This window comes from Numida meleagris, chromosome 18, assembly GCF_002078875.1.
Source record: "Numida meleagris isolate 19003 breed g44 Domestic line chromosome 18, NumMel1.0, whole genome shotgun sequence".
Classification (NCBI taxonomy): domain Eukaryota; kingdom Metazoa; phylum Chordata; class Aves; order Galliformes; family Numididae; genus Numida; species Numida meleagris.
Genome location: NC_034426.1, coordinates 8,187,027 through 8,214,384, shown reverse-complemented (window position 1 = coordinate 8,214,384; position 27,358 = coordinate 8,187,027). Strand labels below are relative to the sequence as shown.

At 46.3% G+C, this 27,358-nt stretch overlaps 2 protein-coding genes across 4 annotated transcripts in view; one reads left to right on the top strand and one right to left on the bottom strand.

Annotated features, from left to right (window-relative positions):
* Nucleotides 1-9,744, bottom strand: part of USP32 (ubiquitin specific peptidase 32) — a 60,707-nt gene extending 50,963 nt beyond the window's left edge. For both annotated transcript variants that reach the window (XM_021415735.1, XM_021415736.1), the window contains exon 1: nt 9,584-9,744. In XM_021415735.1, the coding sequence (XP_021271410.1) occupies nt 9,584-9,641 (58 nt within the window). In that variant the 5' untranslated portion in view covers nt 9,642-9,744. The remainder of the gene's footprint in view (nt 1-9,583) is intronic.
* Nucleotides 21,827-27,005, top strand: C18H17orf64 (chromosome 18 C17orf64 homolog). Of its 2 annotated transcripts, none has more exons than XM_021415877.1 (6): nt 21,827-22,337; nt 22,747-22,875; nt 23,726-23,901; nt 24,093-24,192; nt 24,411-24,525; nt 25,735-25,820. In XM_021415877.1, the coding sequence occupies exons 1-5, from the start codon at nt 22,284-22,286 to the stop codon at nt 24,498-24,500; spliced, it is 549 nt and encodes a 182-aa protein (XP_021271552.1). In that variant the 5' UTR covers nt 21,827-22,283; the 3' UTR covers nt 24,501-24,525; nt 25,735-25,820. The 2 variants fall into 2 exon arrangements, with proteins under 2 accessions (XP_021271552.1, XP_021271554.1); XM_021415879.1 differs by lacking the exon at nt 24,411-24,525 and adding an exon at nt 26,818-27,005 and having other exon boundaries at nt 21,845-22,337; nt 25,735-25,889.

Sequence of the window (27,358 nt, the reverse complement as noted above, 5' to 3'; positions counted from 1 at the left end):
GCCCTGATAGAGATATTTTACAGATGGATAAAACAGGCTAATAATACTTAATGGCATTCTTTCTGAGGATGGTAACTGTGAGAACTGAGCTCTTTGAAGATTAAAAGTGTCACATAAATGCTAAGTATTCATGTTACAGAAAATTGGCAAATCCTATTGTAATAACTAAATCTTCTGCTCTCCACACACAAGATGTCATACCTCTGATATGCTCTGTGGTTAGGTCTAATAGAACCAAGAAAAGCTTTATCCTCTGGATGAGCCACCAAGAACCAAAGAATAGGTAGGAAGGGAAGAAAAAAAGATTGAATAACTTATTTTTTTGTTAAATACCAAAATTATGTTGCTGTAATCCTTAAATTCCTATTGCATATTGTGACTGCTAAGCATTGTGTTAAGATAGCTAAGTCTTTACTGAGTAATTTGAAGGGAGCCATTTTTACTCATTATTTAGGGAATAAGATTAATTATTACAAGACACTTATACAGCCATTCTTTAACCAAGACGATGAGAAGACAATAGAGCTGCAGGTAACAAAAAAAAAAGGGGGGGGTGGAATTTGTCAGTGGCAAAAAGATTGATTATAATTCTTTAGGAACAGAAGGAACCTGTCATTAGCTGCAATATTTTAGAATGGGGGACCATTAAGTATTTGTTTTACCTTTCCACTGATGACACCCTTCATTAACACCCCCACAGAACGCAGCGCGGGTGATACTGATGACACTGACTGCCAGCAGTTATTTGTCATAAAGCAACGCTGCTTCATCTATATGAAGCGCAAATTCACTTCCCTAATTTCTAAGCTAAAATTCAGTATTTATCACAATGTTAGATAAAAATGCAGGAAAAATCTTCTTCACAAGAGTAGGAAATTTCCAGTGCAGAAAAGCTCTTGTTTCTGGACAACATCTAACTACTAGAAACATGGCCTGAAAGGAAGCACTTCTTCAGCCCAAGAGAGATTCATGATGCCATATTCAAGTTCATTCATATAAGAAATTTCAACCTCCAAAACTAAAGTTCTAATTGTTAACTCACCGCTCCCAGACTTACTGCACTCAGCACTTCCTGTTCCGCTCACAAACTCCCAAATTTTTTTCCATTCAAGGTTTCAGACCTTCAAAATAACAATTTCCCAATCTAACAAATTAACAGCGATCATTTAAAATAATTGCCAAAATCCAACTAAATCATTCTTGTGATCATTTGTAGAGTTCTGCTGGGACAGTACCCGTTCAAGTATTTCAGTTCATGACTGAACAGGCCAAAAAAGCCTGCAGTGGGACAAAACCTGAAAACTTCCATTAGCACTGTAAATTAAGATAAGGAACATCAACTCAAAACACAAAGGAAATATGAGCATATGTTCTATACTAAATACCTGCATGTGTGAGTGGATGATAGCAAACACCATATTAAAAAAAAAAAGAACAGTGCAATGTGAATACTGAACATAGCTTATGTGAGGAAGAATCAAAAGGGGGTTGGTAATAGGTGTTATTTTTCAAGTTAGAGAAATATATCTCAATGTCGAGTGCAAGTACATCCTATTTTGGCCTGGTGGCATTACCTCTCAGAGCTTCTGGATCCAATTCAGACTCTAAACAATTGCAACATTATTCCTGAAGCATCAAGTCTTCCTTTTCAATGTTCTTTCTCCAAGACCGCAAAGCACATAATAGTTTTTCTTCCCCTTTCCCTACAACCTAAGATCTGCTGTTGCACAGCCATTGAAGTTATTTATTCACCGTTTAAAAAAAGGTTAAAGTTTATACTGAAATTTATTTGGAGCTAAGCTACATGTTTCTTTTACGCTCATATAGTTCCAAGAAGCCAGCTATTACCTACAGTTATAAGTGAAACAGCTTCAAAGGTTTTGAATGCAGAAAAATCACCATCAAAATAAATGTTATATAAGACACCAGAAAGCACAGCTCCACGTCCCCTCTGCAGCAGGTAGTTAGCTTCCACAGCAACCTTCTCCCAGGAACTCCTAATGGTTTGAAGCACATTCCATCTTAATGCATCAGTGAATACTTCACCTGCGCAGCTCACAAGCAGCAGTCCAGAAGAGCTGGCTGGTTTGTCCCCAGACACAGCACGCAGTAAGTACAACTGGCTGCTGGCCTCATCTGCAAACCTCCACGTGGCAGGGGTGGTTTGCTCTGACAGCCACAAAGGAGGAGGACTTAAAAACCCCATGGACTGCAGCCTGACCTTCCATACACCGCGTCACCTACCTGCGAGAGCCGACCACTACCACGGAGGTAACCAAGCAAAAAGGGATGAGCAATGATTCAGGGAGGTAACAAATTTAGTGTGTGGGCTACTTCTACATTAAATAAAGCATACAATGGGAAATGAACCCTGGTCACTGCAAGCTGCTTTGATTATAAATTGTCCAAACCTTTCTCAGGCTTATCCCACTTTGTCTCAAAGGCAAATAAAGGCCTTGCTACAAACGTTAGTAGATTTTTTTAAAAGGAAGTTATTTTAAAAAACTACTAGATTATTTAACTAACAAACACACATCTCTACCTCACAGAACTCAGCTTCCTATCAGGATTACACTAAAACAACGAAGGATTTCTGGCTTTATTGTCACTGTGATGAGTGACCTAACTGTCTGCACAAAAGATTATTGTGACTGATTGAGACTTGCATCAGCTGTAAACAGATTTGGTTGAAACACTACAGAAATTATATGCAGATACATTTTGTTCCAAACCAAGACCTACTAAGAATCAGAAATCCAGAAAAGCTTTCCCATTAGTTAATAAAACTGCAGTTAGAAGGTAGGCACTCTTTTCAAGCCTGTCCCTACCCACAATGAGGCCTTCACCAACCATGCTCAGCTGTAAGCACGGGTGAGCGATAAACCCACTTCTCCGAGGTGTTAAGAATCGTCACGTAAAAAATAAATGATTATTATGCCGCTCAGCTGAAAAGACCCAAGCTATGCACAAACAGACATTGCTAACAGAAGCGAGATGTCCCTTAAGACATCACAAAACAGAACGTGCGTTAGGATTTTGCCTCTCTTCAGTCAAGCAGGGTATTTTCCTTCCAGTAAGTGCTAGCAGTAATATAGTATTCAAAGTTTTGTGAATCAGATCCTTTCAAACTCAGAGGCAGAATCTACATTAATGGATTTTTTCTTCTACATTCATCTTTGCCCAAAGGCTTCATTGTCTCATTATGTAAATGACCTTTTCATATGAAAATTAAATGTTAAAGATGCTTTTAGTAGTTCTTCAATACTGCAAATATCACAAGGATATTCACAGTAATAATCTAGATTAAGTATAACTTAAAAAACAACTGCTTCAAGCAATAACAAATTAAGTAACTTGTTTTAAAAGTACATTAAAAAATTGAAAGCCTTATTTAAAATTAACTTCCAAAACTTTCTTTCCTATGTAAGAACCTAAATAAGGAATACAACTGTTTTTATTATGAATATTACTCAAGGATAGATTGCAAGATGCAGTTCTGAAAATCTGCATCTAGAAGAGCCTGCAGATTCATGCTACACGCCCTCATCATGCTTCCTATCCCACCGCGTGTCCCTCGCACAACCCAGCCACCAGCCAGCACTGACCTGGGGCAGCGCAAAGCGAACACCACGTGCTGCAAAGCATTCTCCACTGCACGCCGAGTCCCACGTGTTATTCAAGTATTTCTGTTACTAGCACATAGCTTGGTGCTGCTGGCTACCTAGGGTGCAGTAACAACGCTGACAGCCAACGTGTCACTGGTTACAAGGGCAAAGAATTACAAGTCAAGGACGGGCAGAAAAATTCACACCACTCCCACTCGCTAGGGACACAGCTTCACTTCAGAGCTGTTCATAAGCGCTTTATTCTGTAAGAGATCCTGTGGCATGACACCAGACTCTCCTGGACACATTCCCAGCCCCTCGGTGAGCAGCAGTAACACCATGCTGCAGCTCCTGCAGAGAACAGTGCCTACAGCACCTGCCCAGCTGCAGGGTGCACAGCTCCCTGCTGGGAAAAGCTTCACCAACCACCAGGCTACCGTTACATTACCCAGGGAGTCCTAAAAACAATGAAACAAAAAAACCACCAACAAACAACAGCCTACAACTGAACAGCTCTGGCTTACAACAGTCCTTGAAATAACTTGCTCAGTAGACAGAAATAATTCCGGTATTTGGAAATGCAACACTTGTTCTACACCTCCTCCATTTCCTTTCTGTATGTTCACTGCGCTTTGAATTTCTTCTTGGACAAAAGCAAGCAGGAGTATTTGAAAAATAACTGGTATGTTAAGATAAGACCTCAAGGTTACAGCACCCATTAGACACACTCATTAGACACTCCCCACATATCAACTTATTTAGAATGAATTTGGAAATTCACAAGCTAACAAAAAAATAATACACATCTAGTTTTCAGAACATATGCTATCATTTAAAAATGACAGACAGCAGTAATGTCTGACTCTTTTTTCAATTTCAGAAAAATCATACTGGGTCCTATCATAAAGTAGGAGTTGTACAATTTAATTTATAAAATTAAATAGACATACCACATCTCACCTAACCACATCACTTCCTAATGCTGTGTTCTTTATTCTCACACAGCTTGTCCTCCCTTCAGAGGCCCAAGTTTTAAAGGAGATTTCATTTTTTATGAGTACTAAAGAACTGAATGCCATGCTTATTTTACGAAATGAGACAGTAGGCCAGCTTCCATTCAAGCATAAGAAAGGGAAAGAAGGTTGTTTTACTGATGTCTCACACAGTGCCAGCAGCCAGAAAGCCCAGTACTGGTATGGGTCAAGTGCAGCAGGACTCAACTACCCCACCCCCCTCTTTTTTTTTTGTTGTCTTTCACATTTCATTAGAGATGCTTCGTGTCATTTTTAAGAGCTTCTTAGTTTCTATTTTTGTCTTATTTTATCATCTCTCTAGGATATTGTCAGGTAGGCTTAGAAGCCTGAAGTTACACTGCATCAAAACAAGGCTTTCCCCAAGTTGAAAACGAACAGAAATATTTCACAGCATCTATCAGGTCGGAAAGCATCTCAGAAGGTCACCTAGGTCAACCCTGTGCTGAAAGCCAAGTCAATGCAACTCAGACCAGACTGCAGAGGGCTTTATCCAGACAGGTCTTCAAAATCTGCAAGGATAAAAGTTTAACAACCTCTCTGGGTATGTATATAAAAAAAAAAAACAACCAACAAGCCTGCTGTTACACAAGTAAGAACCAAAAACTGACTAGAAAGAGCTGACCATGAGTAACTTGACTTCATTGATTAAAACGTACGACAAAGCAGAACAACCAAGAGGTAGATGAGCAATGAGATATAGACATGTCTTCTCTAGGACAACATAAGAATGTTCTCAGCTCTTTGTTTTAATCTACAACGTCAATATAAGAAAATATATTATGGAAATAACTGCGTGATAGTATACTCATAGCTTATGCCAAGTTGTTCAACACTCAAAATGAGGATTTGTTCAGCTTATCCCTCAGCTCCCAGCCACCATGGCTGAAATGATATTATCTATTTATGCTCACTTGGCAGCTTTCCTGACTGCTTTGATTTGAATCTCTAGTAACACGCTGACAGGATAACAATGCACCTAATATTATGAGACTACTATTATTTAAAAGATACATTTAATCTGTTAAAGTGAGAAACCAGAGAACTCCCAGCATTTACTGAATCATGCTTAGAGGTTTTGAGGGCTTTCTGCTTTAAGGTGTTCAACCATTTGCTGTTTATGGAACACCTGCACTCTTAAATGCTGCTTTATCAGACTTGCACCACTGTGTGCCCACCCCACACTCGAGCACTTACTCTCCAGGTCACTGCAGCGCCTGGCAGAGCTGGCCTCGGGAACCAGCTAAGAGTAACTGAAGGCCTACTCAAAAGGTGTGCACAATTGAGGCGCTCCCTCAAAACCATTGCATTCACAGAAGCTTAATCAGATGGCAACAATTTTCTCTGATTTAGAACTTTTCAAACTGTATTTCATAAATTCTTCTAAAGACCAACAAAGGCCGTCTCAGGAAAGGAAACAGCATTAGCTGACTGAAGTTCACCATGCAAATGTTCCAATAGTAAATAGGAAGAGACTGAAAACCACTTCTCTCATCTTGGAACACGAAGTAAAAGAGAAAGTAGTCACTGCAACTTCGCAGCAGCGCTACAGGTAAAAAATCTCACTTCTAAGAGCAGCCTTTTTCCAACCATTTCTGGAAGTTTAAGAAGTCATTTGCACAGAATATTACATGTCCAGCTAAGGCTACTGAGGTATCCTCCCAAAACAAGCATCAGAACTAAATGCCACAGTTGTGAAATAATTACTGCTCTGTGAATTTGAGCAGCGACTCGCAGCTCTGCAGATTTATAAACAGGAAGTGAGAAGCGATGCATTCATACCTGCTTTCATCACATGACAGAGCCCCAAAGCCATCAGATACCAGCTGACACAAGCTTCCCTGAATAATCTACACAGCCTCAATAAGGGCCCTAAGAACGCATCTGGGATTTAAGAAGTTCATTTCAAAGTCTAGAGTAATAAAGTAGCAGTCCTCTTGGGGCTGGAGAGCTGAGCCCATGGATTTTGTCATCACAGGGAGATCAACTGACATACGCACGTCAGTCTCTCATCATCCTTTTGTCAGACAGTACGTCTGCAAGCTTGAGGACATGAATGAGCAGACACCAGAGCAGAGAATCACAGCCTGATTTGGGTAGGAAGGGACCCTAGAGACCTTTCAGCAGCCGCTTTCTCTGAAGGCAATGCTCATTAGCCTCTCTGATGCTGCCACAGCTCCTCTTCCACCCCAGCACGTGTGGAAGAGCAATGTTACCATGCTTTTAGCACAATAAAAACCCAGCCTTCCTCCTCAGTATAAATTGCACGGATACATGACTGTTCATTGACATTTCCTTGCTTTAAGTGGTTACCTGACTGAATATCTAGCATACATAAGCTGAAAATAGCCTGAGTTAGCATGGCCTGCTATCTTGATAGGAGACCAAGTTCCTGTGATTGCTGCTTTATATCATAATTTTCAAGTACCTTGACAGATTTATGCTCTGTGAGTCTGTCTTATACTCTAAACATTTTTTAAGCAGTATACATTAACAGTCATTGGAAAATACAGTCCTTAGGAATCTGAAATAAGCCAGCTATCAATTAATACCATGCAGACATCTCTTTCCTGGGGAATCCTTATTGAATTGTTCCAAACAGAAGGCAGCACATAGCAGCCCCCAGTGAAGCAGGAGCTGAGGCTGCCAGCAGCAGGGGGGGAGTAATGATACATTTGTATCATTACTCATTACAAACTTAGTTTGACGAGAAAACCCATTTCCCTATGCAAAGTTTGCAATAAGTACTTACTTCATTTCACCTATGATGACCTGCCCAAGAATTTCATCTCCTTACAAAGAAGTCAATCTCAAAGCGTGCGGGGTCAGGAAGAGCTCCGCTCAAACATCAGTACAAGTTCAAAACCTCTACCATTCCCACAGCAAAGGGTAAAGCTGTGCCTCTGGCTACTGTAAATACGACGACCATACCTCAGCAATATTCCTAACAAGAAAAGAGATGTCTAAAATAGTACCCCTTACTTTTCACTCCCAAGCTACACAATCAAGGATTTTAAAGGGCAGGAGAGAGAAAGAAGATCTTAACACAGCGTGAGCTGCACTGGGGGCCACGAGACAGCTCCACCAGGGCCACCCGCCAGCCACATCACCCGCAGGGCAGTCAGCTGCCTGCGACCATGAGCAAGATATAAAAAAATAAGAACCACAGTGCTATCTCATGTTCCAGAGTGGACAGGGCCATGAACACTGCCCTCACATTTTCATTTCTTTGAACAGAAGTTACATTTTAGCTACAGTTATTTATATTATGAGCATTTAACTACAGAAACTCTCCTCACCTTCACTCCTTTTGGTTCTTCCCAAAGAGAAATTATGACACATAAAATACAAATAGAATATAAACATTTCTCAATGTTCAATAACCAAAACACAACATTAGATAAGGTACATTAACTGATCGTGAATGTACGTGGCTTTTATTTTCTCACGAACAGCATTTTGATACTTGCCTGTTTTACGCACACTGATTAAGCAACATAACCATTTAGCAAAACATCCATTTGTTCTGGAAAGCCTGAAAGAAACCTTCTGCTTTCCTACAGAAAAACAGCACTAAAAGATTCATGCAGACAGAATAACACTAAAGAGAAAAATTACATTCATTGTGGAAGAAGTAATTTTAAATAACTTCGGAATTAATCTTACTTTTATGTTAAGTAACTTTTCCCTACAAAATTTCCAGATTAGTCTCCAGATTTGGAAGCAGTATACAAGTTTCTATCTAACTTCACTATTTCAAACATGCAGCTCTTCTAATTTATGAGCTTTCAGCCTTGACCAAATGAATGTATTCTCCTCCACGGAGTTTATTTCAAACGCTTCCTGCTATATACAACTTCACACCTCTCCCAAACTACATTTATGTCTCCAGTGCCTCTAAATATATATACAATATACAGGGCTATATTTACAGAGATGCTTTAGAAGAGCTTCAGATACTTTCACTAGAACTGAAATTCTTCAAGACTGTTCTGTATGAAATCTGTAATGAAAAGGAGGCTGAATTACGCATTTATTTCCTCTGCTTGACAGTGTTCAGAATATGCTGCTCCATTTCCTACTTGACATGGCATCCCTCAGTGGCTCCACCACTGAAAGAGAAATATCTAATAAACATCTAATAACCATCCCATTCGGCATTACTTTGCTTCTCCCTCAATTAACGCTCGCTGTTCCCTGTCAGCTTTCCCTATCAGTCATATGCTCCTCAGGTGCGAGCAGACACAAACAGGGCAGCCATGTACCGCTCTGAGCCTACGGAATTTATCAGCGCTACAAACATCAAACAGGTGACCTGCCAGAATCGCCTGCACGACATCACGCGCATACACAGGTCAACAATTCCAAGAAATCCTCCACCCTGCAAACCACCTCCTGTCGAAAAATCCCCGTCCCTCTTTGTCCCCGGGCACCGGTGCAGAGCGGGGCGGCTGTCGGGTGCAGCCGCGAGCGTTCAGCGTGTCCATGTTTACGTGCTGCCCCCGCTCCGGGAGCGCCGGAGCCCGGCACAGCAGCACGCGGAGCGGAGCGCCATGGCCCCGCGGGGCGCAGTGCGTGCTCCCGGCGGTAAACGCGCGGGGCGGGCGGCAGGGCGGCTCCTGTCAGTGCGCCTCGCCCGGTGCCACGCTCAGGGCGGCCGCGGAGCGACGAGGCCCGGCCGGTACCGGCGGAGCCTGGGAGTGGGCAGCGCCGCCAGGGCGGAGGGCGCGGGGACGGGCGCTCCTCAGGGCCCGGTGGTAAAGAGCGTGTGGGGGGGGAAGAGATAAATACAGGGAGCGGGAGCGCGCCCGAGGCGTAGAACGGCGCAACCCCCACCGCGCCGCGCTCCGCTCCGGTGCCGCCGGCAGCCCCCAGCCGCTGACAGAACTGGGCCCCCCCACCGCAGGCCCGCCGCGCCCCTTCCCCGCCTCTCCCCCCGGCCCTCACCCCTTCGCAAGGCCTCGTCGTAGCTGAGGAAGCCGATGCGGGACTCCTTGGCGCCCATGGTGCTCCTCAGTCCATGGCCCGGCCGGCCGGCGGGGCGCCGCGGAGCCCGGGCTGCGCCGCTAGCGCCTCCGGAGCACAGGGCGGGGGGGGGCGGGGCGGGCCGCGGCGGCCGGGGGGAGGAGGCGGCCGCACGCCCTCCCTGCCGCCTCCTCCATGGCGGGTCACGTGAGGCAGCCGCCCGCCCCAGAGCGTCACGTGACGGAGGAGGACCGCGGCGGTTCCCTCCCTGGGCGCCTCCTAACGGACGTCGCGCGCCGAAGCTGAGGAGGCGGCAGAGGCTCCGCCCCTCCGCAAAAGGGAAGCGCCCCGCGTCACGTGACGGGGCACCGCCCACCTCCCGCTTGCTGGGCGCCAACGGCCGCCGCGCGTGGCTGCCGCCTCCGCTCAGCTGTTGCTGGGGGCGGGCTGAGGGGGCGGCTCTCCGCTCTGCAGGGTGGGGGGCTGCGCGCGGGGCCTGCGCCGTACCTCAGCTCTCCTCAGAGAATCCGCGCGTGAGCAGAACTGCCACCGCGGGAGGCAAAGTTCCTGTGCCATTAAAAACGTCCTTGTGTCTGAAACAGAAACGCGAACTGACTGGTGAAAGGACCGGAGACATCTTGTCCTTCCCTGTTCTTTGTCTTTAGCGTTCAGCCCAACACTTAGCCCCAGTGGGAGGATTTCCCAACTGGCTCTGGTACCATACCCTGGTCCCTTCCAAGCAAAACATACAAAACCAGAAAGAAAACATGGGCTACGTGAGGTGGGTTGTACCCAGGGTTGTTTCTGCACAAAAGCAGAGCTTTCCCCAGTGTGTGGTTTCCTCACTGAAGGATCTTACCCCATGGAAGCTAATGAAAGGTCACGCTAAAGTAATTTTCTTGCTGATGTCAGTTCACGTGTAGGTATTTTTATAGCAAACATTCCAAACAAATTCCATACCTGATAGGCAAAGCCAGGAACATGGCTCATAGACAAGATGTTTGAAGGCCAAATTTCTCTCCATGTAACCCTGCTAAAGTGCAAAGTCACTACAAATGAATTAAACTTTGTAAATCCTCTATGTTTTTTTTCCTGTCATTTGAATTACGTATCTTGGACTTGTGACAAATACAATTACTGCACTGGAGCATAACATGTGCCCTCAGTTGACCTTTTGCTTCCCTGGAACACGGAATATGGGGAGAAGGAGGAAACTCAAATGTTTCTTTAAAACATCAGTGAAATTGCGGGGAGTGTACTTCACACATCAGCCCCTCATTATGTACATATCTTTTAAACATGGGTCTTCAGTGCCCTTATGTCTTACATATCTCTTCTCAATGCACCACACAGTCCCTCACCCAAAGCAACTTTGATTTAGGTACAATATAAACTCTTCAAAGTATTCTGGAGGATGAATGCAACAATCATGGCAGCATGGCAACCAAAAGCAAAGTTGGCAACGCTAGAAGCAGCTGGAGGAGTATCTGGTTTATCTTGTGATTAAGTAAAGAATTCCAGCTCATGGCATTCATTCTTCTGCACTCCATTTGTGACGGATCACTTTTCTGAAGTATTAACTCATAGCTGAGGAGACATGGTTTAATTCCTGACTTTATGATGTGATCCTGTGTGATCCTGTGCCTACTAATAATCTCTTTATGTTTTGGTTGCTCCTCTGCATTACAGAGATAATGATACATTGAGAGTCTCCATTTTGCTTGGAGCAAAAAGCTGCACTGAGATGCAGCCAGACCCGAACTGGCAGAGCAATGAGAGCAAGAAGTAACTACTGGTGCTGCAAGACAGCTGTCTATAGGCTTCACACCAATTTCCTCCAGTTTTCACACCGATTTCTCCACGACTATCCCAGCCTAGCCTCCTTTGATCTGTTTCTTTCAGTGAGTTGTGTTATTAAGCAACTGCAGAGTTACAAAGTTACTCAGTATTTACCTGCTATGCTTTGAAAGAACGTCTACTTATAGCACGTGCAAACCCTATTAGCAGGCAGCAGGGATTATTAGGCAGCATAGAGTTTTTAATAACAACTGGTTTACTTGTTATAGCATAAAAAGTTGAACATCAAAAATGATAATTGCAAATCAGAACCCACCACCATCCAAGCTTAAAGTATAGGCAAAAACAGATGACAGTATTTGATGCAAATGAAGAAGCAGAAACATCCACTGAGGAGGTCCTTCCTCTAGACGTATTAAAATGGATTGAAAAGATCGTTAATGATAGTTAACAAACAATTTTTAAAAATGTTCTTTCCCAAATGGTTTAAAAAAATACATATTATGTTAAAACTTGCAGTTTTACACAGCTAGCTGTTTAGACTAATACTGCATTTTTATAGGGCATTTTAAAAAAATCTAAAGTGACATCTCATGTCCCACAGATAGAAATGATGTCTAACAAGCAGTAGAATTTTCCTTGAAGAGTGCTTTAAAACAATTTGCTGTATCCATTGTATGCGCTATGGCTTGCACCAAATTTAATAATAAAGATATTCTAGATTGGAAAATCAGACTGGAGGCCTATGATGGCAGTGTCTTTGTTCAGATTAAATTAAGCATGTTCTCAAAGGCATTGAAGCAAGAACCTAGAGATAAGACTTTGTATGCTAACTGTGGATTAGATCTGGCAGTAAGTTTTTAATGAAGCCTTATTGAGGAGCACAAGGTTACAGATATTGCTACTATTTAAATGTTATGCCAAAGGTAAATCAAATTAAGATATAGTGAATCTAGACTTCTATTAGATGAATTGAGCTCCTCTGTTCTGTTTGAAGAGTGCTATATAAGTAAACCTAACTGTGACTGGTCACATGTCAATTGATTGCTGTAATTTATTCAATCATTCACAAATCACAAATAGATTCAGATGCATCTAGCAAATATCTTTAAGCGTCTTTGCACCATTGTCAACTGTCTGTGGCAAAGCAGACATCTATTCCTGTGCAGAGGCTGCAGGAGGTGTGCAGCAACATGGCCTTAATGGCAGGGCAGCTGCTGGTCCCCAGGAGGGTGCCAGGCAGCTCCCAAGCTTCCAGGAAGGAATGAAGAGTCACAGGGTTGAACTGCGGGCTGAGGCCAAAGTGGGCATCTGTATTCGAGTTGCATTGATAAGATGTGAACTCAGCAGAGATGAGCCAAATAATTGTGGAACTGCTATGGTGAATAAAAACAATTCTGAGAACAACAGTGGTGTAGTCCCTAGGATTTCCTGATTCAAAGTTCACTTAAAAAAAAGGAACTGAAAATACAAGTTTGATCCCTGCTCTATTATTTGCCTCTACATCTCTGTCTCTTTCCCCAGTATGTGTCTCCCTCCAGGGACATTTGACATTTAAGGATCGGTTGATCTTTGTAAACTACTTCAAAATAAATGTATTACGGTGTTCTTTGTAAATACTGCACTCTATTCTCTGGAATAACTGCGATCTTTAAGTTGAAGATGCTCCAAATAAATAAATAAATAAAATATATTAGACTATTCTTCAGTATTTGTGCTTAATACCAGGTAGATGGAAACAGAGTATTTCAGCACAGAGATGGAAAAAAAAACAACAGAACAGTGCAAATCACCAGTGAAGGTTTGAGACACACTGCAGCAGGCACTGTACAGACAGGAGACAACTTTGATCCCTTGTGCTTTGCACAGTCCTGAGTGCAGTGCAGCAGAGCACATCTCAAATATTTGGAAAGAGCAGGAGGTGGAAGAGATATCAAGGTACAAAGAGAATTTTCATTTACCTGAGAGCTGAATGGTTTCACATCTTTTTAGTTATAATCAAATGATGAGTGAGACAAATTTCTCAAATCATTTTCTGCCAATCTAATTCTGATGTTATCAGATGGAGAGAGGAAAATACGAGAGACTTTCTTAAAGAACAACCGAGCGACACATGCAAAATGCAGCTTCTGTCACATCCCGCATTTTTCAGGAAAGAAGTGGTTTGGGATGGTAGTCAGAGGGTGACATTCACGATAGATTCAAATGAACTAGATCAGGAGCAAAAGGGCAGACTCTTACCAGGGCCCTCCTATCTCACACTCATTATCCAGGCAGCACTCCGGCTCTATTGCCAGCATGAACTGTGAAACAGAACATCGCTGGGGAAAAGACTGTGGCTTTTATGATCAAAACTGAGTAATAATAATAATTAAAAAAAAAAAAAAACAACCACTACCACACACGCAAGAAAATAGATGTAGTACCTACAGAATTCTGTTTTAATAACCTCACTGCAACTAGCAGCAGCAGATAAGAAAAAGAGGTCTTAATATTATCTTCTATCTCAGGAAGCCCCACTGTGTTTTTTAGTATGTTTTGCATATGTATACACATATATTTTAACTGCTAATACTCAGATGGGATTTCTGCAAACCCAGTAACCCTCCCCTTTGCTGCCAGGATGTGTTAATGAATGCAGTGCTGTTCATATCACTAGCACTACATAATTTCAGCTCATGCTATAACAGCATTATCTGCATAACCAAAGAAAATGAGGCATGTGCATACAGAAGAAAACACCATAAGGCGCTCCGCCCTCAAAGCTCGCGTAAGAACAGCTTCCCCGTGCATGCAGGGTGACACCGTCACACTTGAGATCCACAGAGAACAGAACTCCTTTTTCCTGACAGACATTGCTGACATCCCCCCAAGCCAGAGGACACAAGGTGCCACAACTAACCAGAGTTACAGGATAAGCATGATGCATTGGGAACTTTTGTAAACGTCACATCCTTTTCAATTTTCTATCAACCTGTTTGAGTATGCTGGTACTGGGAAAAGCGTGACAGAATTAATCAGATTGCTGGGCTGAACGCTAAGGGAACAGACGAGCTTTGGCAAGGCTGTTGCTAGCACTGAAAAAGAAAAAACGACAAAGGAAAAAGAGCAGATCTAAATCCAGAAAGACGTCATTCAGAAAGCAAGATATGCCGTGATTTATCAGCACAAGAAAAATTGATGGGAACACAGATCTCCCGTCTCAAAGTGTTGTCGTTGTGTAGATTAGGAGTAGTACCTGTCATCAAGAAACAACAAAAAAAGAAATGTGGTTGATAAAATAAATCTGTGCTCTCTTGGAGGCAGACAACCCATGTTGGAAATGGAGGTAAAGGACTTCTCTGCAGCCCCATTTTCAGTAGAAAAAAAAAAGGCAACATGTCAAGAGGAAGTGCAAGTAATTAATAACAGCAGAGCAAATCAAAGGAATGGCTTTGCAAGAAGTGACTAATGCTTATCCAAATTACACTGAGTTATGTTGTAGGAAGAGGATGCTCTCATTGCCCCCAGAGTGCGACAGCAAAGGAGCACGGCAGGCAGCGGCTCACCACCGTGGCACAACGGGGCAGCTTTCCTTTCAAAGAGCGAGCTGCTTTCTTCTCAGCTCAACAGCTGCTGCATGCAGGATCTCCAACAAACATCAACTTAGCAGTTTGACTGCTGTATACAGAAAAAGGAATATCAAAACATAAACCATGTAACAACTTTATGAACATTTTGCCAACAGCTGACACAATGGAAAACTCATCTCAGAACAGCAGGACAGCAAAGTAAAGCAAAAACCACGGAGCCAGGACCATCACATCATCTGGCACATCCTTGCACTTCCCTTGATTCCATTTCGGGTGTTGGGAGGCAGGGCCAAAGCATCTTATTTGCTAATCAAGGTTTTGCATAATTCATGCACTGAAAAAGAGGAGATCCCAAACAGAGAAACCTGTCAGCCTTCAGCACCACGCCAGCAGGCTGGTGGCTCTATTCAGCACTTGCACAGCACAGATAGTATTGCTCAGTACATGTTATGCTGGTGTGCACGCTGCCGCTGATGGTGATCCAAAAGTGACACCACCCTAGGGACACTGAAGAGAGATAAAAACACAAGGCATCAAAATAAGAGACCTCTATTTTATGGTGTCAAATGGCTAATGATAGTAATTAAGATTATTTACAAAGTAGCATTATCTGAGCTAATATCATGCTTGTAATCTGCCCAGGGTCAATGAAGAGCTGCTGGTCAAGCCAACAATGCAGCAAAAAAGGTCCAAGGGCTGCCATCTGCTCAGACCTCATCACTCCTCATCCCCCTGAGTGCAGCAGCAAACAACAGGGTGGAGATGGCCGGAGTGCTTAGCTGCCATCTCGGCTGAGCACCCAGCGGCTGTTGATGTGCTACAGTGGCTCAAAAACAACGCGTGGCAAATCGCTGCTGGACAAAGCTCCTTCAGCGTCACGCTTTGCCACCTCTGTGGGCAGTTGTACCCACAAAGCAAGGTAAAGCACTGGGGACTAATCAAATATTTTGCCTACTGAGTTAAGCATTTGCATGTGTTTTTATTATATAAAACACAGCATCAAAAATGATCCATAAAAGCTCTTGGCACTCCCTCTCCCCTTGGTTAGAAGCCCAGCTGTTCATGTAAGAGCTTCTGGCCCAGCAGCTCTTCAGTGACCGTACCTAAATTCGGCCTGGAGTATTGTGCAGATTCTTGAGCAGTTCCCAGCAGTCAGTGGCCAATTCAGAGGAGCTGGAGGATGCCAAATCGTTGCAGCTCAAAAAAGAAAATTGGTGCATTCAAGGAAGAGAGCAATTTGAAGTGGTTACGGAGCACTTGGACACCACGACGATGGGAGAGAGTTTCTCCTCTCATTTCTTTTATCACTTCCCAGCTGTTTTCCTCCACTTTCAGGTGGTTTCATTTTACCCTTGCATTTTTACCCACGTGGCCAACTAACAGCCTTCTGGTCTTAGTGCTGAGGTACCAGCTGTGCATCCCTGCAAGCTGCCGCATATATGACCTTGAATTTTTCCATGTGGCCAATCAGAAAAAAGCTTTTGCGCAGTGTTTCCTATCTCCCAGAGAGCATCTCTCAGTTTTTAGCATTAGATATCTATCATTTTATAGCATCCAAAGCGTGGTGAGAACATTATCCTGCTAGCACCAGCAACAATCACTCCTCTGCCAGCCCGTACCCTGTTATTGTCTATCAGTTCCTCCATTTCAGTGAAGCCAGCCTAGGGAGTTCTTTTTGCTTGCTCCTCTGCTGGAATATTAAAACAGAATCAGAATAAAGGTAGCTGTTAATTTTGTGTCACAGCCAGGAAACCGAAGGTCTTCAGATCACACTTTCTCCACAGCCTTTTAAGAGCAAAATTATTCTTGAAGATTTGACACAAGCCTTTCACCTCCCTGTTTCCAAGCTAAAATCAAGCAAAACCAGACAAAAAGCTACATAATTTTCTTTATTCTGCAGAGCCTGCGCACTGCTTAGTTTCAAGCAGGTGAAATACTGCTAATTACTGGCACATTCCAACAGTCCCTGTGATTTTACAGGGAGCAGTGTCAAACTAAACCAAATTATAGGTCAGAACATGCAGGCCTTTTTATCACTATCACTAATTCCCTTTGTGGTTTATAACATCCTGAAGTGTCAGTCATCATCCCCACTGCTCCCAAAACAACAACAAAAATGAAGATGATCCGCGTGTCTTGAAAGATCCTCCGCCTCAGACAAGCGCTGCTCACTTGCTCCAGGATCATTCATCACAATGGGTCCGGCAGCAGCACACTCTTGACATTGGCAGATAATGGAAAATACAGATTTTGAAGGAAGAGACACTAGAACTTGGGCATAATTGGATGACTATCAGAATTATCACTTCCCCAGAAAAAAAGGTGGAGGTAAAAAAAAAAAGGATTCTTCCCCCTTTTTCTGGATCAGCCTTTCCAGATGTTTCCCTGGCACCCCAGGAGTTTCGACCTCAGCATTCCCTGTGCTCACCCAGTGCCCCCTGCCCTGCAGACTCAAACCCCACTGACAGAGGTTCGTGCTCTGTGCTGCACTGCACTTACCTCAACAGCCTGGAGCCCTGACTGCAAGCGATACAAGTAATACATCATCCAAACCCAGTTTATCTGCAAATTAATGTTATATCTTATGCCTGCCATAAAGTGTAAACAGCATTAAATGCACCTCTTTGCATTCCAGCATGTTGTGGAAGATCGTAAAAGCACTTAATATATTATTTAAGCCTGTTAAGCTAGATAGCACAACTGCCGTAATTAGCAACAATTCTCCAAATCCCCATATGCCAGACAAAGGATCGCATTTAGCATTTTTGGGCTGGCAGGAGGGAATCAGAACACTGCAGACACTGGCACACGCTGCTTTTTCTCCTCTGCTCATCCCAACAGAGCCTGCATTTCACTGCAGCTACCCCACTGCAATATCGATGAAGAGTCTGAAATCCTTCAAGCAGGGCCGGCCTCTCTTTGTTTTTGTTATTTAAACGTGGTTTAATGTTTAAAGACGGAAAAATTTCACTGCTTCTCTTGATAGCTACATTCTGTAGACTGCAGGGGAAATTCCTTTCTTTTCAAAATAAAACCAAAAATAAAAAATAAGAAAATGCCCCCAAACCCAAACCTGACTTCCTCTGGAAAATCCATGAGCTGAAGTAAGTGCTAAGCAGAATTGTAAAAACAGCCCCAGCAGCAGCCCCTGCTTCGTGTGCGGGGGGAGAACAGGGCAGTGCGGCACAGGGCCTGGCTAGGCAAAGGGCAGGGGTCAGAGCAGGGGACAGGACGTGGGCACTGCCAGCAGCCTGAGCCCTGCCAGCCCAGCTCACATCGCTGCCCAGAGCGTCGTCACGCTGCGCCCACGGGCAGGCAGCCTGCTGGCACCGACTGTGCTGGAAACGTGCCCGGTGCAGCACTCCTGTACGAGCAGCGAGACCGTGGGAGGTGGGCAGCAGAGCTTCTAAGGGAGAAAGGAGGAGGAGGAAAGAAGATACAGATTTGGGAGCCTGTGCCATAAATAGAGGCACTGAAACTGAGGGTGCTGCAGCTCAGAGAAGAGCAGACCTGGCGCAGTCCTGGCTCCGAGCCCTGGTTGCTCCGGCCAGGTGGTATTTTCCATCCTCTTTGTATTGGCAGATACAACACAAGTTTTCCCCTGCTGGATCATTCGGAGAAAAGCCTCAAGACTGAAAACTGACACAGGACAGGAGAACCCCTTTGGGAAGTTTTACTTCTCTATTGCAAAGAGAGGAAAAACCTTTTCACTCCTCTATATTTATTATTTTTTCTGCTTCATTGCTGCAATGGTGGGTAAATTGGTGGGGAGGGGGAAAATGAATGAGGCAGGTAGCACCTCGGGCAGCTCCTATTGTGTCACCCAACAGGTTAACAAAAGAAGTTAGATCGCTTTCAATGTTTAGATACCCACCTTGTTAAGCAGCAGCAAAGGGAAGGGTTTATTAACATGTCATTAACAAGGCACGTTTTGATTTGCATAAGGAACTCTGAAAACTTTTGACATGCAGTAAGAAGGAAGGCCTGAAACTGTCCTGTTTCTCACAAAGCATGGAGGAAGCTGATAACGCTCTCTCATTTCCTGAAGACTTCAAAAGGCTTCAAAAAGCAGTGATATGACATCAGCAGACACCAACAAACTCATTTACATCTGACTGGAAATGTAAAGGCAGAAACTCACCTACAAAACAGCCGAGCGTGAAATAACATAGGTACACACAAAGGTGCATTTATTGACAGTGAAGAATCGGTCACCAGCAGCTTCGGGCACCATGGTTTGGCTGGGCCTCCCAGGGTGGGAACACTTGGAGCACTTCTGGTCAGATTTCACAAGGGAAGGAGAGGGTGAAAAGGATGCAGATGTGGTTACGGCTTCATGTTCCACCTCGACATACCACTGGTCACGGAGCGCATTTGGGGTTTTCACCACATTTGCTCAGAAAAGTAATGAAACGAACAACTCCCAACCCTTAACAAAAATGGATTCCTATAGCATAACAGGATTGCTCTAATAACACCACATACAAACAGCGAGGCCCAAATCCTCTTTTTGATCTCTTCCCCTGACACGAGGGCTGCTAGCTGGAGCTGCGCTGATGGGCACCCAGCTGCAAGAGGACAGGACTCCAGCTGGCTGTGAAAGTTTGCATCATCCTCAAGCATGAGGAAAGGAATTTCCAGGACAATTAGCAAAGCCTCCGCCCTGCAGGCTGGGCAGCCACGCTGAGCATCATGAATCACTCTACAAATGAGGTGTTCACCCTCCACATTGTAGGAACAGGTTACCAAAAAACATTCCTCATGACAATTCCTTTTTAATATCACATTGCAATCTGTCTGGCAATGTTGTCTGGTTTTTAGGTTTACCTACATCACCTTGTACATACATTTTACATTATGCTTAAACCAACTACCTGTACATTTATCTGCATTTATCAGCTCTCCTTCCCTGTGACCTACTACTAAATCAGTATTGCATCAGATACGTGCCTATATTGTCTGCAACCTGACTCATCAAATCACATGTGGTTTTCATGCTAAATCTGCACAAACCAGCAAACAGCAGCCATGTAAAGGGCATCCTCACAAGTGCTTCCTTTTGGCTATGTGCCCAGCCTTGCACTGGGAGAGCTGCTGTGCCAGCAAAGCTTTGCTGTTTGCGCTTGCACAGCTGCTGGAAAGCACTCGCTAAGGTGCAGAAATCACCATTTTCAGGAGAGCTGTTGGGATCAGGAGTGCTCCCGGGCTGCGCTGTCGCTGCAGTGTTTGAGCGGCACTCAGGCTCCCTTCCCTCTGCTAGAAGAAATATGAGCCTTGTAATCTATTTGTACTCCTGACTTTTCCCCACCCAATTAGAACATTGTTTGGAAGGACTCCTGACCTCAAGTAAGCGATATAACCCGATAGATTTACAGAGATGTGGTCTGGGTTATGCCATCTTCGGCACACCTTACACCATGACCAAAATGAACTGCGGCCTCGCTCAGTGCAATCAGAGAAATTCAAGGGCAGGGAAGGGTTATGGCTTCCACGGTCAGAGTACAGCTTGGAGCATTATCAGACAGCTCAACAGTGGGAAAAAGCATTCTGCAGCCTCAGTTTTTAGTCTCCGGCTCTGCTACTGTACTAAGTAATGCCAGAGAAGGCTGTAAGATCACTGCTCTGCCATGACCCCAGCTACCAAACAGCTCCCAAACAAGTGAGCTCTTCAGGTGGAGGCTGCCCGGGGAGGCTGCAGCTCTGGAGCTGCTGCTCGTGTTCCCCCACTTTGGCTGTGCTCCGGGTGCAGCACACACCCAGAGGCAGAATGAAGGCTGCCATGTCCAAGGGGACCTCCAGGCCTGCAAGGTGCAGTGTACACAGGAGAAAGCAGGAGAGCCTCTCCATGCAGCTGTCACGTGCCTGTGCAGACTGTAATCTCACAAGTACAAAGATATGGCCATGCAAATATAGGTATGCCTATGATAACAACCGGTGTGTGTCCCAGAGCTCCTGCATGGCCTTTAATCTAGCTGCTACCGCATGTGAGAGCCTGTGCTGAAGCAGCTTTATTGCTCTTGGTGCTCCTGTTTGCCAGGAACACACCGCCCTTCAACGCCCTGAGGTGAGAGCTGAGGACGTGAGCTGCCAACATCTTGGTTTAAGCCTCTGGAGGCGGCCACGGCAGGACGGGTGTCACGGCTGCAGGCAGAGGGCAAGGAGGAGGGTGTGCAGCTGGCAGCATGCATTGAGAAACCAAGCACACTTTCAACACGGCCTTCAGTTTTTCATCATTCCCTTCAACAAAGCCACCTCCAGCACCAGCCCTGCCAAACCCAGGCTGAAGCTAGCACAGCTTCACTTATCCATGCTGCTGCTGTGACTCCCCCGCCCTGCTGCGCAGTGACCTTGCTTTGCGTTAACTAATGCATAACATACCTTGAAATCTCAGTATAGACTAAACAAGTCGTAACGTACCTCGTTGAGTCAAAGCAAAGCTAACTGCAGAGCATTTGGAGATAACTGTCCCTGTGTCTGCTCCTACATCAGGGAGCTGACAGCAAAACTTCAGGCACTGGGGGGCACAGAGATGCTGCACCAGCCATGTGTGTTCCACTGGGAGCAGAGCTGTCCCTCCATGCAGCCATGGAACATCAGAGAGGGCCTTTGTACAGCCCAGTGCTGACTCCCGGTACCAGATGCGACCTGGCACAGGAGCACAGCTGAATCACAGCTGCAGCAATTACACTAATTGTCTGGGGGACGAAACAATTGCACTTGTCTGACTGGTCAGGGCATGACTATGTCCTGACACATTTTTCTTTGTGAAAGCATTTTGCCTGGAAGTAAATCTCCAAAAAATAATCCCTTTAACTACAAGCCTTTCTTCCTCCTGGCAAGTGCAATTTATTTTTTATTAGAACCAAGAGCTTTAAAAGAGATGCTACCCAGGAGAGCTACGCCTCGCTGTAGGTGGCACCTGCAAAGGAGATACCCCCAGATTCCCATTACACCACAGTGGGAATTGAGGACACAGCTCCAACAAGCTCCTTCAACAACAACCTTGTTGCACCCTGTGTCCCTATGGCCGCGCCTGCTCCCCATCCAACTGGGCCATCTCAGCGGCAGGTCAGCCCCAGCTGCACGGCCCAGCAGCTGCAATGGGAGAGGAGGAAAAAGGCCCATCCTGACCACGCCATAGGGCACCATCACAACCGACAGCACCATTCCTGTCAGCATATCCCAGCCATCCCCATGGCTGGTGGAACTCGGAACCCGTATCCAGGCACCCTGGTGACCCACAAACACTCTTCCTGTGGCTGCTTCCCCTCCCCACCTGGCGCAGAGGTGGCAGCACGAGGGCTCTGTGTGCCATGGAGCAGGTGGGCATGGAGGAGCAGGCGGTCAGCGCCGGCACAACCGGGCAGGTGAGCATGAGCAGGGAGGGACACGCAGCCAGAGCAGAGCTCAGCCTTGGTGACACTTTCAAAAGCCAGTTTGGGATCAAGTTGGCAAAGGGATCTTCCCACGGGGCAGAGCACATCGGAGAGGGAGGGACTTCTCTCGTTACACATCTTAGGGTGTTTTGAAATACACCATTATCTTGCGTTTAGGTTGGTCACATAACCAAAAAATAAAGGTGACCAATTCTTACAAGCTTTTAATTGTAATTGAATACCTGGCTTCACTAAGCACCTCCGAAAACCCAATCTGAAATGCTTTTGGTAGGAAGAGCTCCTGAGCCCGAGGGTAGGGTTTGTCTTCGGCCATGCTTTTAGGAAAAGGCACAGAACTGGTACCAGCGAGGGACTGACCTCTGCCTCTGGCACTCTGCAGGGCTCGGGGAAGGATGCGGCCAGCACGGCGAAGGAGGCAGCCCCTGCACCGGGCAGCGCGGGTTGTGCACTGCACTGGGCCCCACTCATCTGCTCTGCGGTCGGCCTCAACCAGGATACCTTCAAAATTGTGAGATACTGAATGGGATCTAGCAGTGGGGGAAAAAGTTAATTTGTGGCATCTCAGGGAGGAGAGAGAAAAATAAAAGGCAGAGGTTTGACAGAGGGAGCAGAAAGCAGGACAGCACACAAAACCTTCGTGCTTGGAGGGAAGCCGCAGTGGTTAACCTCAGCATTGTTTTCTCGGCATCGCATTTCAGTTAAGCAAACAACAGGACATCCACATCAAAAATCACCCCGCTCAGTTTTTGGAAACGCGTATTGCTACTTCAGCATTTCACATGGTGCTTTGGTGGCTTGGTGTCACGCACCCTGCGGCCCCAAAGCTGCATTCCACAGGGCTGCTCATGCATGGATGAGCCCACCCTTACCCACACCCCTCCATAACAGCCCCGTGTGTGTAACAGGCAAGAAGCCGTGCAGACACGGAGGGGTGGGCATGCAGACACAGCGCTTGCTCTTGCATCACAAGCTGAGGTTTGCACCATCCCAGGCACGGCCACAGGAAACAGCAGTGTGTGAAAAGCAGTTCCCTTTTCCCATCCGTGCAGAACAACAGCTGTTTCATAGCCTGAAGTTGATACGTTTCACCCGGTGATGTCAAAAGGGAAGTCCCAGTCGTGGAAATCCCTCAATCCCCTTTTGTGTCATCCCAACACGCTTTGCCCATGGCACCATGAAGCCCAGGAGGTGTGGGCCAGGCTCCTTTAGGGTGATGGAGACACCTGACAGAGATCCACTGCAGCCCCCCATCCCCACGCAGAACGCACTCACCCAAACCCACTCCTCTGACGCCTTTCCAGCCAGCTATTTAAGTACCTATCTAACAGAAAACAGCTATTCCAACACTTCCTTTGCAGTGCAAGGAGTACTTGAGGCCCTTCAAGAGGTCACTCAGGAAGCTGCATTTGCCCCAGCACCTCTCCAGGAAGAAGAAAGTGAAGTACATGAAGGAAAGCGTGACCATAATTGGGGACCGCATCGACTTGTTCCTCCAGCAGCACTGCAGAGCCTCGGAGGTCCGGCACTGGAAGAAGTAAGGTTTTGTCCTCTTACAGTGCCCATGCTCTGGGAAGGGTCACTCTTTGTAAGTTTATAAGCTTCAGGGAAAAGAAGAAAGGTGCCATGCAAAGGGTTCACCAGTGGTCCCCTCCACAAGCCAGACCCAGCAGGAGGAAGATGCTGCAATCTGTGCTCACGTATGCAATCCGCATGTCTTCTCCCTAGGATGCTGTGGAGGTTCACCTCCCTCTTCTCAGACAAGGATGAAAAGCAGCTGCAGAAGCTGTATAAGTACATCAAGAGAAACCAGATGCAAAAGTTCCAGGTAAGCAAGCAGGACAGCTAACACCCTGCAAGGAGCTCCCGCTGTACTGACCAAAGGGATGACCACACAGTGCTGGGGCTGAGCCATGCCAAGGGAGAAACCTACAGTGTTTGCCAGTCCCTGCCATAATGCAGGCACCCAGCTCCCACAGCAGCCAGCAGCTTTCCTCCATAGGTGGCAGGAAGCTGAACTGCTGTCCCCAGCACCATGGTTTGCAGTTTCAGGAGCAGTTCACGGATCCCGTGTTCCCAGTCATGCTTTACAGATCAACTCTGACCCCTAGTTACATCTGGTTATGTGAGAGCTGAGTTCTGAAACAAGCAACTCATTCAGGTAAAGACAGTGTTTGTCAGTGCTGCTTCTGTGCCTGAGCATTACCTACACGAGTCCTTGAACAAGGGAGCTGTAATGAGTGGGCTCCTGAGAACCACACCCCAAAGGGTTAAGCCGTGCAAGTAGACTTACAGCCACCCACAAACACCTCCTGAGCAAAGGCTGAGTGGCAGGAAGTTCAAAGGTCCTTAAGAAACACTTTAAGAAATACATTCAAAAATGTGCTGGAGCACAGCAGCAGGGCTGGAGGCAGACGTGGAGTGATTGGGAACACCTCGTTGTTTGAATGAATGAGCACAACAATATAATTGATCTGTAATTAGGAAGTGATGGAGGGCAGCAGTGTGGCAATTTGACAATTTTGTGAGTTTCATTAAAGGTGAAAGGCCCCCCCTCCTGAATGGAGAGCGAGGCCCTCTGTCAGCCTTCCCCCCATCACCTTGCAGCCGGAACTCTGCCTCCCCCTTCCCTCACTGCAGGTTTCAGGCCTTTTAAAAGCCACGTTTCAGTTTGCACACTGATCCCAGGCTTACTGAGAGCACCCGAGCAGCCCCACATCCCCACGCAATCTTCTGCCTCTTGTACGCTGCCAAAAGCTCGTTAGTGTAGAAATTAGCCCCACACCCCCATTCTTGTTTCTTTACTCTCTCAGAACACCTGCATCGCCCCAACTTTGTTTGCTATAAACAGAAGTCAACCAACACGACCCTGCCAACACAAGACCTCTCTTTCTCCTCTGGGATAGCCCAGAGCGATGCAGATGCCGGCACTGAGCGTGGGCACCCGCTGCCACCCACTGCTGTCCCTGTGCCCGAGGCACCACGAGGCGACAGTGACATCCAGTGGCACACACACGTCCCCAGCACTGCCCGCAGCGAGGGCACAGCACCGCAGCCCTGCACGCCCAGGCCTTGCTACGAAACCGGGCCACCCTGCAGCACCAACCGCTGCCACGCTTCGCCCAAGGAGGGTGGAAAGGGTCAGTCCTGAAGCTGCTGCGCTGAGGGATTCCTGCTGAACAGTGCAGACATTGGGTGCCCGCGCTCAAGTGGAGCCTGGTGTCTGAGCACGAGGATCAGCACAAGGGTTTGGGGGTGGCACAGTCACTGCTCCCCCCACGGGCCCACAGTGCTGCATTGCCCAAGCAGTGCTCAGTCAGATCAATATCCTGAAGCGCTTTTGTTGGTTTTTTTTGGTTTGTTTTTAAAGCTGTTATACTGCCCTGTAGAAGAGGAAGATTCAGATCCTGGAAGAAAGCTGAAGGAAACCACTGGGAGAGGCTGGGGATGCGGTGGAGGTAGCAGCCATGCTGACACCTGAACTCTGCCACCACCCAGCAGCGAGTCCGACTGCCAGACAATCAGGTAAAGATGTGACCTGTGGTGGAGGTGGAGAACAGGGCAGGTCTAACTGCTGTCCCAGAAGTCACGGGAAATAGGAAGAGCAGCACGCAGCAGTAGCAGGGAAGCAGAACACATCCCTTGGGCAGCCCGCGGCAGCTGTGGCTCATGGGCGTGTTTTTACATAGCAGCGCGGGCGCTCACAGCACAGCTGGGGCTTTGCCTTTGGGCGCAGCCTGGCAGAGCCACGCACGCTCGTGTGTGAAACAAAAATGCTGACCAACCTGTCCCAGGCACGTCGGGCAACCTGAGCTCTCGGCAGCCCGGTTGCTTCGGCCCAAAGCCCGGCATCCACAAACCTCAAAGGGAGAAGGAAGAAGGGGCAATTGCTGGCGATCTGCTCTGCCCCGGGCAGGTGCCACAGTCCCACGTGTGCCTATTTTCAAGCTGCCAAAAAGCTCCCACGTGTCTCGTGGGAGTTCTCATGCACTCACAAACCATCTTGCTTTTCCTCTTCTGTCTCCCAAACCACTTTGTTTACCTCTGAAGAAGCTCCATCCAATGTCAGATTGTTGCATACCATCGCTGGTGCATATGCAACAGCTAAATTTTACCAACTTAAAATTCAAATTGGTAAACTGAAAGTCAGAAAAGAAGAACGAGCCAGACAGCATGAGCGGGGAGGTGGGAAGGAGCCCCACACCAACGTGCAGCTCCATGGCTCCAGGCTGCCCTCCCTGCATCTGCTCTGCTGCAGAAATGGAGAAAACAGCACCTGCCCGGTTCTCGTGTAGATAAGTAGAGCAGGACCACGAAGTGTGTGCCATGCGGGGAGTTGCTGCCATTGAGATACATTGAGGCTCTGGGGCTGCTGGTGGCCTGAGAGCCTGGGTCAGTTTCCCTCTGTTGCCAGTGTGGGAGCAGGAACTGAGGTGCGCTCTTCGTTTTTAAGGTTCTCAGACTGCTTCAGACACCAGCAGAAAGAAAACTTAACAGTGGATTTTCACCCAGCACGTAGAGCAGGAAGCACGGACTGGAGACTGCCTGCATGCTTTGCTGAAACTGCAGAATACTGCGATACTCGCAGCGCCATAGCAACAAGCTTTAATCCAAGCAAAATGAAAATGCTGTTTAAAACTATGTGATGTTGTTTATTATTACGCTGGAGTTTCCTAGCAGCTGTGCACCAGCATCAAGACCCCACTGGGGATGTGCAAGCATCGTTACTACATCTTCCCTCTTGTACAAAGCCGGGCAATGGAGGAACCACGCACACAGGAGCAGAACATGCTGCCTCCTCTTGCTACAGAGGGCAGGATCTGCTCCCCATTCATTCCCACACAGAAACACACCCTGTGGCCGGCAGCCACGTGACTGGGAGGAGACACTGAAAGAGGATGAGAAGAGGTGAGTACGTGGACCATACTTCAGTACCAAGAAGTTTCATAACTTCTACGCACAAACACACGCAGCTGAGCTTCTCCCAGCTGCCC